The 18,758-nt window shown below is 36.8% G+C and overlaps 1 protein-coding gene across 1 annotated transcript in view; it reads right to left on the reverse strand.

The window, feature by feature from the left end:
* The window catches only part of FHIT (fragile histidine triad diadenosine triphosphatase), a 992,759-nt gene that overhangs the window by 960,842 nt on the left and 13,159 nt on the right, over positions 1-18,758 (reverse strand). Inside the window, exon 2 of the mRNA XM_031938250.1 lies at positions 5,004-5,125. Coding sequence (XP_031794110.1) covers positions 5,004-5,125 — 122 coding nt within the window. The remainder of the gene's footprint in view (positions 1-5,003; positions 5,126-18,758) is intronic.

Below are 18,758 nucleotides of genomic sequence, written 5' to 3' on the forward strand. Positions count from 1 at the left end.
TATATATATGTGTATACACACATATATATATACACATACATACACACATATATGTATATGTATACACAGATATATATGTATATATACATATATATAAAACAATTCATTCAACAAACCTTTATTGAATATCTACTAAAGACAACTATGAAACAGTTCCTGTCCACGAAAGGCTGCCATTTTCTTCAGAATCTACCCCCACAGGGTTATTGTAAAGATTAAATGAGATAAAGTTTACAAAGTACTTGGCAAATCAGAAGGTGCTATGTGAATACTAGTTAAATCACAAATATCATCCTCATCTATATTATTTTATTGCCATTCAAATACAAAGTCCTTGAGTCAGGGATTATTTTGTGTCTCTGTGCCCACAGCAGTTATCACAATGTGATGTGCACAATAGGAGCTTAATATATGTTTGATTATTGTCATTTCATTCTTTTCATCATCTGTTGGAGTTCAGAGAGAAATAAATGGTCTTGATCCAAATCACCATCTTATTATTTATTGTCCTTTCCTATAGGGAGGACAATCATGTAACCAGATAAAAATAATCGATTTTTTAATTGAATTAAAGGGTCAAGATTCCAGCCCATCTTCTATAGAATCACTGAAATGATTTCTATAACTAGTATAAAAGATCACCAAAGTCTCTGGTTAGGATTCTTAAGCAAAACCTAAAAAACATCCTCTCTTTTCTGACAGTTACTCCTAGCTATGAAACTAATTCTACCAGAGAATGAAGAATTTGAGTCGGATACGTGACATTCATTGCCAGTCACCATTAACTTCTCCCTGTGGACAGTCATTCACTGGATTTTAACATCCCTTCTAAAGACATCCATGACATTTCCCCCCTCAAGTCTGAGAACTCACTTTTATTAAGGGTATTTCGAAGTCACCATGAAAATGAAAGTGCTTGTCTTCTCTCTGTAAACTGATAATCAGGGGAATGTTTATTTCATCCCTAACCAGAGAAAACAGATTCCTCTCCACTATCTACTATTCCCTCAATCCCAAGCATCAAGGTTTATTCTTCTTTATTCACAATTCCCAACCCAGGTTCGCTTCCACCCTGGCAATTCTACCTTAGTGAAAAGTCAATTAAAGCTGCCACCTACAGTGAAAAGGTATTTAAGCCAAAACCCTTTGACTCCTGAATTCACGAGCATAAATATTTTATTTTTTTCATCAAAATAAAAATGGTCCCCAAAGAAAAAGGAATGTCATAGGCTTACAACAAAATGAAAATAAATACAATTGTTTTATAACTTGAAAAAATACACCTGTTCTTGCCAGACCTTTTATGTGAAGGAAGTACATAATAGGTTTGATGTTGAAATTTGCCCTAGTGTATAAACACTGTTTCTTAAGTTATTTTATTCATGGAGATACATCAAAGTAAAGCACTTTAGTTTTCTTCATCTATTTAAACATTTAACTAATAAAAAAAAGGAAGAAAAAAAGAAAAAAAAAACCACTTTGTGTATATTATTATACTAGACCTTAAGTGACCATGCCCTACAATAAAACCTAAAACTCATTTTACGAAATCGACTTAAATCTAATGGGGAAAAGTGAGAAGGAAGATTAAATAATAATAAGAAGAACACAGTGGAAAACGTAAACAGGAAAAGATGGCAGAGCTTTCAAGTCTACAGTTGACTGGCTATTAACAAACCTTAAGTGAAATGAAGGATAAGCATTCTTTTTTCTTAATGTGATAGAGTTAAAAAGGATATCTTATATTTACTGGGATATTTCCCTCCCCATATGTTTTCCCCAACACATTTTGGCAGACGATTTTGAGGGAATAAGGGAAGAAATCAAGAAAATGTTTGCTATTTATTTTATTTTTTTTTTTATTTTTTGCTTTTTTTTTTTTCTTTCTCACTGAAGTTACCTTCCTGGTACAGACCACATAGTTGGAAGGAATCCTAGAAGCCATTTAATGTGCCCTCTCTTCCCCCCTTTTTCAGAGGAGGAAACTGAGGCCTAAAGGAAGGACATGATTCCTTTAAATTAAATAGTTAATTAATGGCAGAGTCCACACTTGTTCCTTTCCTTTCATTTTCTTCTCAGTTATTGTGACAGAAACTCTGGATTTCTATTTAAAGGCCCTGAGTTCAAATTCTTCCTCAGTTGCATATACTTTTGATCTCATATTTTCTGGTAATCTGGACAAGTCATTTTCCTTTTTTGGGGGCTCAGTTGCCTCTTCTATGAAATGCGGGGACCAGGACTAGCCACAGCTCTAAGGCACATTCCACCACTAAAAGGTGTGATTCCATGCTTTTCTCTGAAAAACCCATAAGCCCCGTTCTAAGGAATAAGCCATTCCTGAAAGAAGGAATAATGGTATAAGAGCTAAAATCTAATCACCTTTGCCTCTAACTGGGTAACTCAGGTTTTTTAGTAAATTGAGACCATTTCTAAGATTGATGAAAAATACTCAAGAATCTGATAAATCAGAATCCAGGTAACTCAAAACACAGAATTCTTTATCTTACAGTGGAAGATAGTAGGGGAAAGAAAGGAGAAAAAAATGTCATATATTTGTATTTCATGATACAGCTTTGGAAAATAATAAATACTGAAAGATTCTTCTATTAATACCAATGATAGCTAGAGAAAGACCCCCAAAAAAGGGGATTTAAAGGATATATAGAATATATGACAAATACAAACTGGTAAGAAATCTGGCAAGTTTCCCTGGCACTCAATCAGCATCATGTTTGAGATCCTGTATTCCCAAAATACTTCACAAATCCTTGGCATAAGGCATGTGAGAGGTACATGATAAGTTGAATCATATTACCAGAGAACTGGGCAGAAAAAGCAGCATGAAGAATATTGTAATAGGGAAATATGGAACCAAAAAAGAGGTATCTCATTTAGAAACAAAGAAAAATTACCTAATAAGTCTTCATTGGAGGTCTAAGGAAGAAGTCAAGGGATCTGAGGAAAAATCCATAGTCAGGGTGGACTCCATGTGAAGGACATGTAGTAATATGTGGACAGACATTAAAAAAAAATAAGAATGTGTAGACAGGCTGTGTTCTAGATCACCAATGTGCAAAATCGATGAATTTATCGATGCATCCAAGTATCAAATTCTACATGAAAAGAAAATGAGTTCCTATAAATGTGATTTTTACTATCAAAAAAAGGAGTTCACTCTCTGGAAGTAAGTTTCAGACTTGTTAGAATCCATGCCATATGCTTCTTTCTAAGCCTTCAATGGTAGACCTAAATGACCTAAAAATGGAATCAATTTTTTGCCACTCTCCTGTCTCTTCCCCCACCACACACAGAAAAGATGAACATTTTCCTCTATCAAGGAATTCGCTAAGATCTTTCATTTCTTAAAAATATGGTCAGAACAGCTAGATAGAGCAGTAGGTAGAGCACTGGGCTTGGAATGAGGAAGATGTAACGAGTTTAAATCTGGCTTCAGACACTTAAAGTTGTGTGATCCTGGATAAATCACTTAACCCTGTTTGTCTTAGTGTCCTCATTGATAAAATAAGCCAGAGCAAGAAATGGCAAATCACTCTAGTGTCTGCCAAGAAAAACCCAGATGGGATCATAAAGACTTGGATATGATTGAAAACCGACTCAGTAACATCAAAAATGTTATCAGTCATCCAACTTCATTTTCCCCAATATAGTTTTAAAATAGACTCCCAAATAATTTTCTTTTTTCTATAGTAAGTTGAACAATCTATTATGCCATTGTTACTATTCTTAGGGATAGTTCTGAAGGCTTCTCCTTATAATTGCCAAGCAGTTTAATTAGGGCACAGCCTAGAAATCCCATGTGGGTGTGTCTCACTTTTAAAGTGTTATTGATCTTAGAAGGAAGAATGGAGTGTCTATGGGTCTCCTTTTTGTTCTGTGTGTGAGTGTGTGTTGTTGTTTTTTTCTGAGTGAAAAAATAAGGCATTAACCTACATCTCACTTGGCAATAATGATATCAGCCATATTTATAGCATCCCGATCAGCGTAATGAGAAATCCTTCCCTTTAAGGTTAATTTCTAAGTGAAAATCACACATGTAGATTATAGATGAGCATTTAAATTGCAATATGGAATTTTGCACATTGTTACACTCTCCTCCCTACTTAGCCAGGTTGATGGAAGGAAATGCATATCTAGGGAGTGAGTATAAAACGCACGGGCACGTCTTTACTTAGCAATACATCTGACAAAATAAAAATAAACCCTGAGATTTTTTTTTCTTGCCAATTCCCTAAATCCCACTGCAATGGTTCCTACCAAAGTCAGAGGAAGTAAAGGGTTTGTCAGTAACAGGTAGATGGAAAGAAAACAATTCTACCAATTCCAGTGACAGGCATCCAGAAATAGTATTTATTCCCATTAAAATCTCTCCTTTTCAGAACAGAATCAGAAATATCTCCCTTTTTTCTATCTATAGGAATGCTTATAATATATATATATATATATATATATATATATATATATATATATATATATATTTAACTTTCTTGCTCTCCCGTGTAAACTAATGGAAATGAAAAAATGAAACTTCCTCAAAAACAATCACATAACATTTTGTTACCATTCTGATATTCAACTCTTAAAACACACACCGAGTCCATCATGAAACCAGCAATTAAAAGACCGAAGTTATCATAAGAAAACCATTGATTTTCCAGCACAGTAAAGGAATTTAGAGCCTAAGTAACACAGATAACTTGTAGAAGCACCTGTTTATTTATACATCTGATGAGTGAAATGGTCAGTAGAAAATTTTCCTCGAAGGTCACAGTTGCTAAGCAACTACTCTCAGAAGTTCTGCAACGCTACTCAGCCATGTTCCTGGTTCCAGTGACTGATTTCAGAATAAATATGAATTGCATCTTACCTGGTCTACTCCAAGGGAGAAAAAAATGCCATTCTTACTATTCTTTGGAAGACCACCGGAGGCCACTCTTGGGTTCTTCGGGTCTGTTAGCTCTGGGGGACTTTTCAAAGAAGGATACGTCCTGGTACCACTGGCTTCCTGTTCACAAGAGCGAAGGACAATTCTGTCTTCAAAAACACCACGGAAGGCTTGATGAGATGCTGTCCAAATCTGAAAGACATTCTTCCTGGTAGCTCAAGTCTGATGGAGGAAGAAAGGAAGAGAATAATTCAGATGGTTTGAATGTGGAACTGATGAAAAATAAACATATAACCAAACACAATCTGAGGAACTTATTATTTTATCAAATAGCCTGTTCTACTGGGATCCTGCTTAATAGCCACAGGAGGAAAGGAAGGAAACTCTCCTAAAGCATTTCCCTTTTGTTGATAGATTCTCTTCTTGTCTTTTAAATCATAATGTGTTAACCTTTACACTCTTTCTGTTGTTGTTTGCTAATTTGTTTTTCTTCCCAGGTTATTTTTACCTTTCTAAATCCGATTTTTCTTGTGCAACAAGAAAACGGTATAAATATATACACATATATTGTATTTAATATATAGTTTAACATGTTTAGCATGTATTGGACTGACTGCCATCTAGGGGAGGGGGTGGAGGGAAAGAGGGGAAAAGTTGGATCCAAAGTGTTTGCAAGGGTCATTGTTGAAAAATTACCCATGCATATGTTCTGTCAATAAAAAGCTATAATAAAAAACCATAATGTGTTAGCATGATTACCTCAAAAACAAACTGTCCTCCAGAATCACAAACTTTCCTTTCCTTGAAATCACTGGGAATTTGTTGATGAATTTCCATTTGGCCTCCCTCCTTTCATTCCCTCCATCTCGGCACTTCATTGAGAAACTGCATCTACCACCCTTACTGCCAAGAACTCTTTTAGTTTCTAAACCTTTTTGCCCGAGATTTTATCCTTGTTTGTTGTAAAACACTCATTTAGAAAAGTATCACCGGGACCTGATCTTGTTCAGGATTACACAATCACATCAACATACACATCTACAACATAGATTCATACATACACATACACACATTGCTCTTGGTGGAACAAAGAACAGTTATATCAAAAAAGAAAAGAGAGAGAAGCAAAATAATGAGGATTCAAGTTCAGAAACAGTGGCAGGATTCAGAATATGTTCATCTGTTCCCTGTGAGTCTCCCTTTCACAGGAAAACAATGGAAAAGCTTTAGAGTAAGACTCTGATTAAGAGTAAAGGCGAACAAAACCCATTGAGGAAAGAAACCACAGGGATTGGTTTTTGTTGGATTTCTCTCTATGACAAATGTTCCTTTTGGAACAACCAAAGATCATTCTCCTTGGCCTTGCTCTTATTGAAACTTGGAAGTGGCACCATTATAACACTTGGGAAATGATTGTAGGAAGACAGGGAGAACAATAGAGAATATAATAGTATAATATATATTATATATATAATAGAATAATAATAGAGAAAGAAGAGAGAGAGAAAAATTATCAGATGTCCTTACCAGCAAGAACATGGTCTTTTGGTGATGGGTGGTATTACCAAAGATACCAAGGAGTTTTAGGTTCTTCACAAGGCCAGGGAAGCAGAGTAATCAGATGGGAAGAGGAATGAAGGGGAGAGCCCAAAGAACACTGACACTGGGTAATTGAGACTGGTGAACAAAATGTAATAAGGGCTTCTTCCTTCTGTGTTCATATGTTTATCAAGCATGGTCATCCTACATGGAGCCCTATTTATTTGGCCTGAATTGCCTCATTGTTGAAGAGAGCCAGGTCCATCAGAATTGATCATCATATAATCTCTTTGTGTACAGTGATCTCCTGGTTCTGCTCATTTCACTCAGCATCAGTTCATGTAAATATCTCCAGGCCTTTCTGAAATCATCCTGTTGATCATTTCTTATAGAATAATAGTATTCTATAATATATTCATTTAGCCATTCCCCAACTGATGGATATCCACTCAATTTCCAGGGAGGGTATTTCAACCTATGTCTTTTGATCCAGGATTCATTCTCTATAATACTTGGTTTAGATAGACACTTGAATGATTAAGAACTTAGCTTTAATATATATCTATCCATGTATGCTATATTATGGATAGATGTATACGTATGTAGATATAGATATAATTTCTAGCAGTTTAAAAAAAAATTCCCCAATTACACATAAAACGATTGTTAATTTTAATAATTTTAATAGTGAATCACATACTCTATACTCAAAGGAAAAAGACAAATACACCAAAACTACCTTCCTACAAAAAGAGTTCAAATTTTAAACACACATAAATATAGAATACAAAGAAGAAAAGATGAGGCTTTAATGTGACATGAAGATAGCTCAATGAAGCTAGGACAAAAAATAGGTATTTTTCCTGGGGTCCTAGTGGACTCTAGAAATAATTCCTGCTAGTATACATTTAAGCTCCTAGATCAGAGGAAAAAACAAAGTAGTTTTTGTGCCTCTAGGTCAAAAGAAAAAATGACCAAGAGATAAAAAAAAAAAAAAAAAAAGAGGCAGATTAAAAAGTGGCTATATTCTCTGAATTTCTTTCCAAGCTAGAGAGAGAAAGGAATGAAAGAGGAAACATATCAAATTACTTTTCAAAACAAAAAGTAACAGCAAAAGAGAGAAAGCAGGATGAACTCCTCCACTTTAGGATATATATATCTATATCGCTACATATATAAATAAATATAAAGATATATAGAGACAAATATATGTAGATATATAAATATAAATATCTCTCTCTCTCTCTCTCTCTCTCTCTCTCTCTCTCTCTCTCTCTTTCTCTCTAGCCTAAGCTCCCTGCCATCCCTTACTTTCCCATGGTAGAGATATCTCTAAACACGTAACTGGTCTCTATTCAAATATCTCTCCATTTCTGTCTGGATTTGCAAACATTCATTTCACTTTCACACACACACACACACACACACACACACACACACACACATGATTAGAACTCTTCTCTATCATCTTCAAGGGTCAGGCTATAAGCAGGGGATCCCTGAAGGGATTTTCTGTAGAATAAAGGTCTCTGTTAAGTTTGGGTCTGGGAATTGACTAAAAAGGCATAAACTTGGGGTATTTTGGGGTTTTGCTTTTTGCAGGGAGTCAGGGAGAAATGAAAATAAGTTTCTTTTATCTTATTTAAATCACAAGTAAAATTAGTTAAATTACAATAAATAATTTAGTAATATTATATGTAAAACATAATAAATTATAATAAATAAATCAAATCATGAGTTACATTTTGTTTAAAAATTGTCATTATGCCTCAAAACAATCCTGGGGACGAGCTGCTATTATATTCTCATTTTACAAATAAGTAAACTGAGGCAGATCGAAGTTAAGTGCCCAGTCTGTTTTTCTCTCATTCTTCTCTTTCACATACACATACACACACACACACACACACACACACACAAATACACATACACACAGACACAGAGTTATTAATAAGTATCAGAGGCTGTCAGGTCTCCCTGACTATAGCTCGAACCACTGACCTACCTAGCCTAGGCCTGATTTAATAATCAGACACACCTCAGAGAATGAGTCCTGTGGCTTTCACAAGCATTCTAGTAAGCAACCTATTAATGCCATTTGATCTCCCACTCCCCAAATACTTAAACTGTTTGCAAGACTGACATCAATATCAAATGGCAGGGTATACTTTTATTGAATTAAATGACATAATCACTTGAATTTCAATGATAAATAACAGAATCAGCTGTGCCAGGACCTTATTCCATATCTGGGATACAGCTAAGAGAGTTGAGGAAATCTTTAGATTCCATATTTTGGTCGTTCAGGAATATGGATGGATATAGAAATTTTGTTGTCATTGTGCTGCTTACCTCTCACTCTCTAAAAGGACCAAGGATATCCCCTGTTTTGTTTGTTCATGAACTGGATTTTATGAGCTCATGAGGCAGAGCCGAACAAAGTTATTAATCTTCCACAGTCATTTAAAGTCATGACAAAATAAGACACCTGGTAATGGTACAGGTTGCAGTGGATGACCTTGACCTTTCTTAACCCAGGCCTCAGTTTGTCTGAAGCAATTTCCACTCATTGATTAAGAGATAGCTAAGAATTGTGACCATCCAAAATTATCTATCTGGCAGGGGAAGGCTTCCCAAATTTCTGGTCAGGATGGAAAACATTTATGTATAGACTGGTAAACATATTTACTAAATAGACCTTGCTGGCATTCTGCTATTGTCCTGAGTCTGTCATCCCCTACAATGCAGTAAGATGGATGAGGGTTCGACTTGGAGTAATGAAGACCTGAGTTCCAATCCTATTTCAGACTCTAAAAGACTAATTGATCCACTTTCTCAATCCCAGGAATGATTTTTCTGACCTTTTTTCTTGTTCTTCAAACCTCCTATGATTGTCCTCCCTGTCCTACTCAGTTGAGAAACTGGCAAATACTTGACTAATGAAATTGAAGGTTTTTTGGTTTATTTGTCACTTGTCTGGATACCCTCTTTGAATTTCTTCCTCATTTCCCATCACAGATGCTTTCTCCCACTATCTCCTCTTTCCCACATGAAGAAGCAGACCTTCCCCTTGCCAAGGCAAACTCCTCTACATGCTCAAATGGCCTCAATCCATCTCATCATCTCCAGAGGATTGTCCCTGCTATCATCTCTACTATCTCCCCAATCTTTAATCTCTATGTCAACTGGCTGCTTTGCAAACACACTCATGTCTTCCCTATCCTGAAAATACAACAAAACAAAAATTAACTTTTCCTCATCTACTCATCCCCTCTAACAACTCTCCTATACTCTCCTTCATTTTTTTTGCTAAACTCCTTGAGAAGACCATCTACAATTTGTGCTTACACTTCCTTTCTTTATTCTCTTCTTAATTTTCCAATTCAGTTTTTAATATCATTCTTCAACTGAAACTGCTCCAAAGTTACCAGTGATCTCTTAATCGCCAAATCCAAAATCCTTTTCTCAGTCCTTGTCTTTTTCGACCTCTTAGCTGCCTTTGACACTAAGGATCATCCACTTCTCCTTCACACCTTCTTCTCTGCAGGTTTCAGTAAAATTGCTCTCTCCTGATTCTACTCCCTCCTATCTCAGAAGTCCTTCTCAGTCTCTTTTGCTGGATCCTCATCCAGGTTACACTCGATAACTACGGAAGACTTCCAAGGATTTGTCCCAGTCCTGAAAATGGCAAGATGTGATGAGGAAGGTGACATTAGTACAGAGAAGGGGATGGATGTGGGGAAATTTCAAGGAAACAGATTCAACAATACTTAATTGAAGATGGAATGGGGGGCAAGTAAGAAGTAAAGAATGATAGGAAAAAAAATCCCTTTCCTTTATGAGTGTTGAATATCCCATCTTCCCTCCTTTCTCTCTTGGCTCAATAGCTCATATCACCACCATACTATCTGCTATCATTGATAAGATCCTTTTTTATGACTATCTCCAAGTTTAGTAAACAAAAAAGGAAATAATGAAAAGGTCTCAGCTATTCACATTTAATTTTGCGAATCAGTGGATTTGATCAGTCCTTCTCTGATTGACCTAGACAGGCATCCAGACTTATAAGAGGGTATGGCTCGATGATCACAATGACAAATGTGATCTCAAATTTGTGAAATTTCCAAACCGTTACCAAGGACAAATGACAAAGGTACTGCAGGGGAGAAGAGAAGTTGACATTTGTTTTGCTGCTAATCTATGGAATACTAGGATAGCATGAAAACTTATTCTTTTAGTATAATTTACTTCCTAAAAAGCTTCACTCCTGATTTTCAAAATACCATCTCTGGCCTTTGGTCATTTATTTCACTTACGTATTTTACCGAGAATGACAACTGTGTGCTGAGATGTTGATAGGGCCGCATCGCTCATTAATTACAGACTAGGAGGTACCACCTCATTCTATCCTAGCATTCAACAATGGCACATTTCAGTCTACAAATTCTCCATAATAAGATAATGACAATAACATTTCATAGCACTTTAAAGTTTGCAAAGTGCTTTACCTATATTATCTTATTTGGTTCTCACACAGCCCTGCTAAACAGGTGCTATTATTATTTTTGCAGATAAAGAAACTGAGGTTGAGAGAGGTTAAATACATATCCAGGGTCACCTACCTAATATGATGGAATAGGGCTGCAGTTGGTATCACCAAAACTGGGTTCAAATGCTGCTTACTACCTTCATGACCATAGACAAATTGCTCCAAATGTCTGGGCTAAGTTTCTTTATCTGCAAAATAAGCTAGAATCTTATGATAAAAAAAAAAAAAAACTCACTTTTTATTGCAATAAAAATGTAGGAAAATGAACTGATGGAGGTCTTCTGCTTCAAATGAGACATATTCAAATCTCCATTTCACTACACACACACACACACACACACACACACACACACACCCCACCTATTTATTTTGGTAGGAAAAGTCTTTCAAAGATATGTTTTGTTTTTAAAGTATTAATTCCACCAAATCCAATTTAGAAGATTAAGCTTCTGGTGGGAAAAAAAGGCAACAGAATCTGTGACTACAACCTGAGCCAGGCAGGGAACGAACAGGTCACATATAAGGTTGGTGATTGCAGAGAAGAAATCTTAAGAAAGATAGAATCCTGGATCAAAAGGGAGCACCAGAGTCTTAAGTGTCCAGGTGAACTGATCAAGCCCCAAAAGCCCAAGGGCTTGCCGGATTTAATGGAAGCTAAGAGGCTAATCATAAAAGAAAACAATATCACCTGAGCTGGGCTTTTCCTGACTTGGGGAAAAACAATATCAGTAGATGGTAATTTTTTTTTTTTTATCTTAGAGCTGTAAACAAATATAGCAGCAATCTCAGAGCCCAGGGTATGAGAGAGACTAAATTGATTTCTTCATTTCAGAACTCCAAAATAATTTTGGGTAATCAAAGTTCATTTGATAATAAGTGGTTCTATGGCTACTGACTTGATACAATCAACTTCCCAAGAGTGGGGCAGATGAAGAACTGTGAGCCAAATTTGGACTGTGTACCTAGGACTTGGGCTGCCTTAGAGAAGCTCTTCCTGAAAGGAAGAAGAACTCTAACAGGATGACAGGGCCCAGAGTATAACTTGAGGAGAGGAATTCATAGGAAGCATATTTTGTCTTGGTGAGGTGGGGAAACAAAACCAAAACAAATGAACAAAAATATTGTCTTAATCATTAGCACTATCCGAAAGTGAAATGAGATCCCTAAGTAGATAGCATTCAAATCACTAAATTATAAGTGGTATATGCAAATTATAAATGAAATAAATGCATAAATACATGATCATGATTTTTTGGCAAGGGTGGGAAGGCATTGGCATTTGGGAGAATCGGGAAAAGTCTCACGCAGAAGGTACTTTGTACCTTGTGACAAGGGTTCCCATTAGCTAAACCACTTCCCACTATACACATCACCATTTGGAAATGCAGAGATTCTAATTACTAGCTTAGTCTTCGTGACATTTGGGACATTTCTTAAGGAATGGCAGAGGTAGTCAATGATTTCCAGAGCTTCAGATCAGGTGTAAACAGAGCAACCACAAGTCACAGCATGTTGGAGCTAGAGCAGATCTCAGATATTACTTTTTCTAATCCAGGGGTCCTCAAATTGCAGCCCGTGGGCCATGTGGCAGCTGAGAACATTTATCCCCCTCACCCAGGGTTATGAAGTTTCTTTATTTAAAGGCCCACAGAGTTTTTGCTTTTACTATAGTCTGGCCCTCCAACAGTCTGAGGGACAGTGAACTGGCCCCCTATTTAAAAAGTTTGAGGACCCCTGGGACTCTAATGCATCTAATTAGTTACATCTAATCTGTTAAATAATCCATATTTTATATATGAAAAAAAACCCAAAGCCCAGGAAATGAAATGACTTACTGCTCACAATCATAATGATAGATTTGGGGGACTCTCAATCTGCTCTTCTTTCCTTTACATTATAATTGAGCTTTCAGGAGCTCTTTGTTCAATTCAATTTACTTGGAAGTCATAGCATCACCTCCTGGATGTCATATTCCTCTCCAAGAACAAAGGACAAACAATAACTTCCAAACTCTGATGATGATGATGATGATAAAATGTATTTTAAGGTTGTCAGAGTGCTTTACATCTTTTTAAAAAGGCGTAAATCCAAGGGGAAATGTTGGGAAGTCCAGGAAGATTTTAAGTAGGCTTTTGAATTTAGCTTTAAGAGACAGGAATTAATTCAGCGAGGGAAGAATTAAGACTTGTGAGGGCATTCTGGATACCTCTTCCCAACCCAAGGATCTTAGTAAATACAACATATTAATAAAAACCAACATATTCTTTTAAAAAAAGATCTTTTATTCTTCCTCCTACCATCATTACTTGCACGCCGCAAGATCTCCCAGGGTTTTCACAGTACATACACATTCTGTACTGCATTTGCAGTGGTTTCAATAGTTCCTCAAACCACACGTTCTCAGTGGTGTTTCTTAAACAAATAGCTATTAGTCAGGTTATCCTGAATTGACAATGCCTTTTTTTATTTTCTGAAAATTCCTTTTATTTCATCATGCAAGCATGCTCTCGATAGGCACTCATCAGGGGAGTTTCATTCTTGCCTGTCTCATTACCACTTCCCACTACAAGTCACCATTTGGAAATGCAGAGATTCTAATTATTAGCTTACTCTTTGGAACAATGGGGATGCTTCAGGATCTTTCAGAAGGGCATCAGAGAACGTTAATGAGCATACTCCTAGCACAGGAGGCCCACACCTGAATGCTGTCACAGGATCCCATTGTTCACACCAAGTAGGAGTCTTCTGTAGATAGGGGAGTTTCAAGTTTTCCAAGGTAGGCATTGACTTTGCTGTAATGATTCACCCTGACTCAAAGCATCCTTCCTGCGTGGACTTCATAATTTACATGGTGGATGTCATCGCCCTAGCAATAACACAAGGCAGCTTCGTGCTTTGTTGTCCTCCTCTTCACTTATGTGACAGTTTGCCAAAGAGTCAAATTCTCAAAAGAAACAGCATTTAGTCATTCCCTTAACCTTTAACTTGTTTTATATCGACTCTGAGAAGATGCGGCAAGATCTCCATAATGGAATAAATTTTCCATTTACAAATCCGCTGTCTTTTGTATTTCAACTATTTCTAACTCAAAGTAGATGGCAAAGGTTTTGTTCCTTTCATCTATAAGTTTGGGAGATTCAGATTCTAGGACACAGATAAAACAGGGAGCAAGGCTATAGGAGAAAGGACAAAGGGATGGGGTGGGGGGAGAGGTGTTCCGTGAAAGTTCTCTGTGGTGACTGGAAGTATGGGAAGCAAATTCCCCTTTGCTCAGCTAGAGGATGGCCAATAGATGAGGATTTGAGGGGGTATGGTGGGTAGGTGGGGAAGCTAGCTACTTCACAACAGAACCTACTGATCAGGGAATTGAGGAGACTTAACACTCAAGTCCTCCTTGTGACAAACCTCATGTTTGGACTGCCAAAATAGCTTTGCAACTGGTTTCTCTTACTCAAGACTCTTCCTCCTACTCCAGTTTATTTTCTGCTCAGCAACTAAAGCAATCTTCCTAAAGTTCAGATTTGAGCCAGTCACTCCCTCCCTACCCCCTATTCAAGATACTCAAATGGCTCCCCACTATTGGATCCTCCAATATCAAATGTAAAACCTCCTGTTTGAGTTTAAAAGTCTTTCACTCATCCATTTCTAGTTTACTGGAACTTCTCCTTCACACAGTCCATAATCCCTCAGCTCTGGTCTCCTTGCAATTAATAAGCCCTCCCCCTCCCCTTTTAATGACTGCATTGACTGTCTCCAGTACTTGGAAGAATGTCAAACACCTCCCTTCCCCCATTGCTGCCTTAATTTTCCTGGCTTCCCTGGGGACTCAGTTCTAATTCCACCTTCTGCATGAGGTCTTTCCAGGGATCTTCCAGCTGCTAATGCTTTCCCTGCACACATTTTCTTCCATCTATCCTGAGTGATTTTCATGTGTTCTCTCCCATTAGAATGGAAGAATGAAGGACAGGTACTGTGTTTTTGTCTTTGTTTGCATCCTTACCTCTAAGTACAGAGTTTGGCATATTTTATTGTTGTTGAGTACTTTCAGTGATGTTCAACTCTTCATAACCCCATCCGGGGTTTTCTTGGCAGAGATACCAGAATGGTTGGCCATTTCCTTCTCCAGCTCATTTTACAGATGAAGAAACTGAGGTAGACAAGATTAAGGGACTTGTCCGGAGTCCCACAGCTAGTAAGTGTCAGAGGCTAGATTTAAACTCAGGAAGATGTTTTCCTATCCCCAGCCCAGGCCCCAATTAGCTGTCCTGTTGGGTATATAGTAAGTGCTTAATAAATGCCTCTTGACAGAAGCTTTTTCTAATCTTTTCCCCAACAGCTGGTGTCCTCCCTCTGAAATGACCTTGTATTTAATGACTTTGTATAGAATGAGTGACCTAGAAGTCTTAATTCAGTTTAAAACTTGGATAGCTATTTAATTAAGCTACTTAATTAAGTTTTAGTAAGCTGAATAGCTATTAAAGCTTAAAACTGCTTTAAGACTTTTGGGACATCCTGTGTCCCAGGATGGTGGAAATTCTTTCATTTTATCTAGGCTCTTGGGTCTCTAAGTAGAATGTTAATCCTTTGGAAGGAAAAATGGTTTCATTCTTGGTATATGTATCTCTAGGACCTAGGACAGCACCTGACACATAGCAAGTATTATTGAAATGTTATTGTTATTGTAAAGTAGGTTGGATATTTCTGTAAAATGCAATCATAATACTATCATAACTGCCTCCTTCTGAACACATCCTTCTTCTCATCATCCCTCCAGTGCCATGGCCCCAGTCTACATCTGCTTCCCCCATCACAAAGTCAGAATCCTTTGACTCTTGCTTATAAATCCCCAAGCATCCTCCATGATTCCATAGGGCATTCTCATCACTTTCTCTCTTTAACCAAAACCAGGTTCTCCCCTGAGGATGGGGACCATTTATGGATGCAAAGCCAGAGGCAAGGACCTGAGGCAAGGGAATAAATGAAGAAGCTGCTTCAGGACTATAAGCAAGATAGTAACAAGCACCAATAACAATGGCTTCAACCAGAAGAGAGGAATATGAGAGATGGTTTAGAAGTTTAATTAATCCAAAGACCCCTGGAGAGTAGAGATGAGGAAGGGGGAAATGGAAGCATTAATTCTCGGAGAATGGAAATGCCACTTACAAAGATGTCAAAGAAGAATCAGTGTTAGGAGAACAATGGGTTCATTTTTAGTGTTGGTAAGACACACATATGAAGCTCCAGTAGAAACATACTGGAGCCACCTTATACTGACTTACAGGGCTGATTGTCAAATTTTCAGAGTAAGCATTTACTCAGAAATCAGAAATCATTATATAATAAGCCCTGATTTATTGCATTGTTGACTATTTAGACTGGAAAGAGTGCTAATAATACAGATTGTTTATGTATGTATAAACATTTCTCCCCCTCTTCTGAAGATCCCAGTTGTTAAACACTCACCAGCAAACCTGTGTCCCAACTTGTTTTCAAGGACACTTTACATTATTTCCCATCTCAAAGTCTATTCTTTCCCCAAACTAAAGTTCTCCACTTTACATGGCTTTGCATAGGCCAGCTCCCATGCCTGAAATGTTCTCCATTTTCACCTTTGCTTTTTGGAACTCATCTCACCCTTCATGGGTCAACTCCAATGCCACCTCCTTCAGGAAGTCTTTCCTAATTTTACCACAAAATCACTTTTGACAATTATTTCATATTTTGTTTTGTTTTGTTTTGTGAACATTTGTATATTTCAAATCAAATTTGAGATCAGCTGTTTGGATTTCTGTTCAGAATTTGGCTCAATGTCTGATACACAGAAGCTTCTTCATAAATGTTAAAAGGTTCAGGGATCAGGTGCTAAAGAGGCAGAACTCCGAGGCTAAGGTGAAAACCTAGATTTGTAAATGATTTACATACAAGTGATAGTTGAAAATGTGGAAATGAGTGACATTGCCATGGGTCAAAGGACTGAGACACATATACAAAAGGAGACAAAATCAAACAGAATGAGAACCAGCAGATGTCAAGGCCACAGACATGAAGAGCAAATGTAAAATGCTCAAGAATATAAGCTCCTTGAGCAAAGCAATAATTTGATTTTTTGTTTTCTCTTTATATATCCAACACCTACTAGTACCTAGTAGGTACTCAGTAAAGGCTGACTGGGCAGTTCTACTCCTTGTACTCAACAGTTAGGCTAACAGAGGTTAAATAGCATGAATTTATTGCACACTCAATAAACATGGTTTTGTGACTTTCTCCATCAGTTCTGTGTATCTGGTTATAGAAGTAAAGAAAAGGGAGAATGAAAAGCTAGAAGACACAAAGCTATTAACTCCAATTTCACAGGAGTTTGGGAAGAGTATCACCATCCCAAGTGAGATACAAAATATACCACACTGTGAAAGGTCATATATATGCTTAGGTATTACCTAAAGAGTCTTGTAGAAATTTTAGAAACATGTTCAGACTCCTAGAATCAATCAATCAATATTCATTAAGTACCTACTATGTGCAGTCACTGTACTGAGTGCTAAAGATTCTTTTTTTAAAGGAAAAAATAGCCTTTACCCTAAAGGAGTTCACAGTCTAATGAATCATATACTTTTAAAATTGGGAAGGATCTCAACAACCAACCATTCCAACCTAGACCTAAAAATAAATCTCTTCTCTAATAGTCCAGTCAATTATTTATTGACCATGGGCTTCAAAACACCGAATGAGAAGAAATCTGATGATTTCCATCCCATTTTCGGAGAGCTAGAATTGTTAAGCAAGTTTTTTTTTTTTTTTTTTTTTTTTTTTTTTTTTTCCTAAAGTCAAGTGCAAGTTTTCCTTTTTGTAGCTTTTCCTCATTTCTTATACTTCTGCTTCTGCTTCTTTAGGCCAAAGGAAACAATTCACATCGTCTACTTCTAAAAGGAAATCCCTTCAAAAACTTGAGCCTAGCTATGATATCACTCCCTCTGTTGCTCCTAGCTTTCTCCCGGCTAAATGTCCCAAGGTCAATTGATATTTATATTCTGTGGTTTCAAAGCCTTCACCACAAGTTTCCATTTTCTACCAATTATCAACATTTGTAACACTTAGTACTCTGAACTGAATGCAATACGCCAGACAGTCTCCGAGCAAGCAATTCATTGTACAATGTGACTATGAACTCTTTATGACTGGAAATGAGGCACATTCTTAGTGTGGTCCAAGATGCATTGATTTTTTTTTTTCTATTTACTGTATCACTTTATTATATTGAACTTGTTGTCCACTAAAATCCCCAGATCTTTTTCAACCAAACTGCTAACAATGCTTCTTCTACTTGACAAGTCAATATTGGAACTCAAGATCTTACATTCATCTTGATTAAATTTCATCTTATTTGATTCATCCCAGTATTCTTGCCTGTCAAGATCCTTTTAAAAATCTTAACTATGTCATATAATGTGTTACCTGCCACTAGATTTTCATTCAGGGAGAGTAATTTATCTTTCAATATTAAAAGGAGATGGAAAATATTTTTTTTTTCCCAAAGTGTTGCTTGGAGGCCAACTATTTTAGTTTGTATCATTTGTAAGTAGGGTTCCCATCAGAACCAATTAGTTAAGCAACATTTCAAAAACTGGGGCAGTAAGTTTTAATTGGTGCTTTTTTTTAAACAAAATATGTTTTTGGTTGATGATTTCAGAAGCTCTGAGAAACAGTTGTAGCCACTTGCATCTCAAATAAAACAAAAAAACAAAACAAACATAAACTTTTTCTTAAAAG

This window comes from Sarcophilus harrisii, chromosome 1, assembly GCF_902635505.1.
Source record: "Sarcophilus harrisii chromosome 1, mSarHar1.11, whole genome shotgun sequence".
In the NCBI taxonomy this organism is placed as follows: domain Eukaryota; kingdom Metazoa; phylum Chordata; class Mammalia; order Dasyuromorphia; family Dasyuridae; genus Sarcophilus; species Sarcophilus harrisii.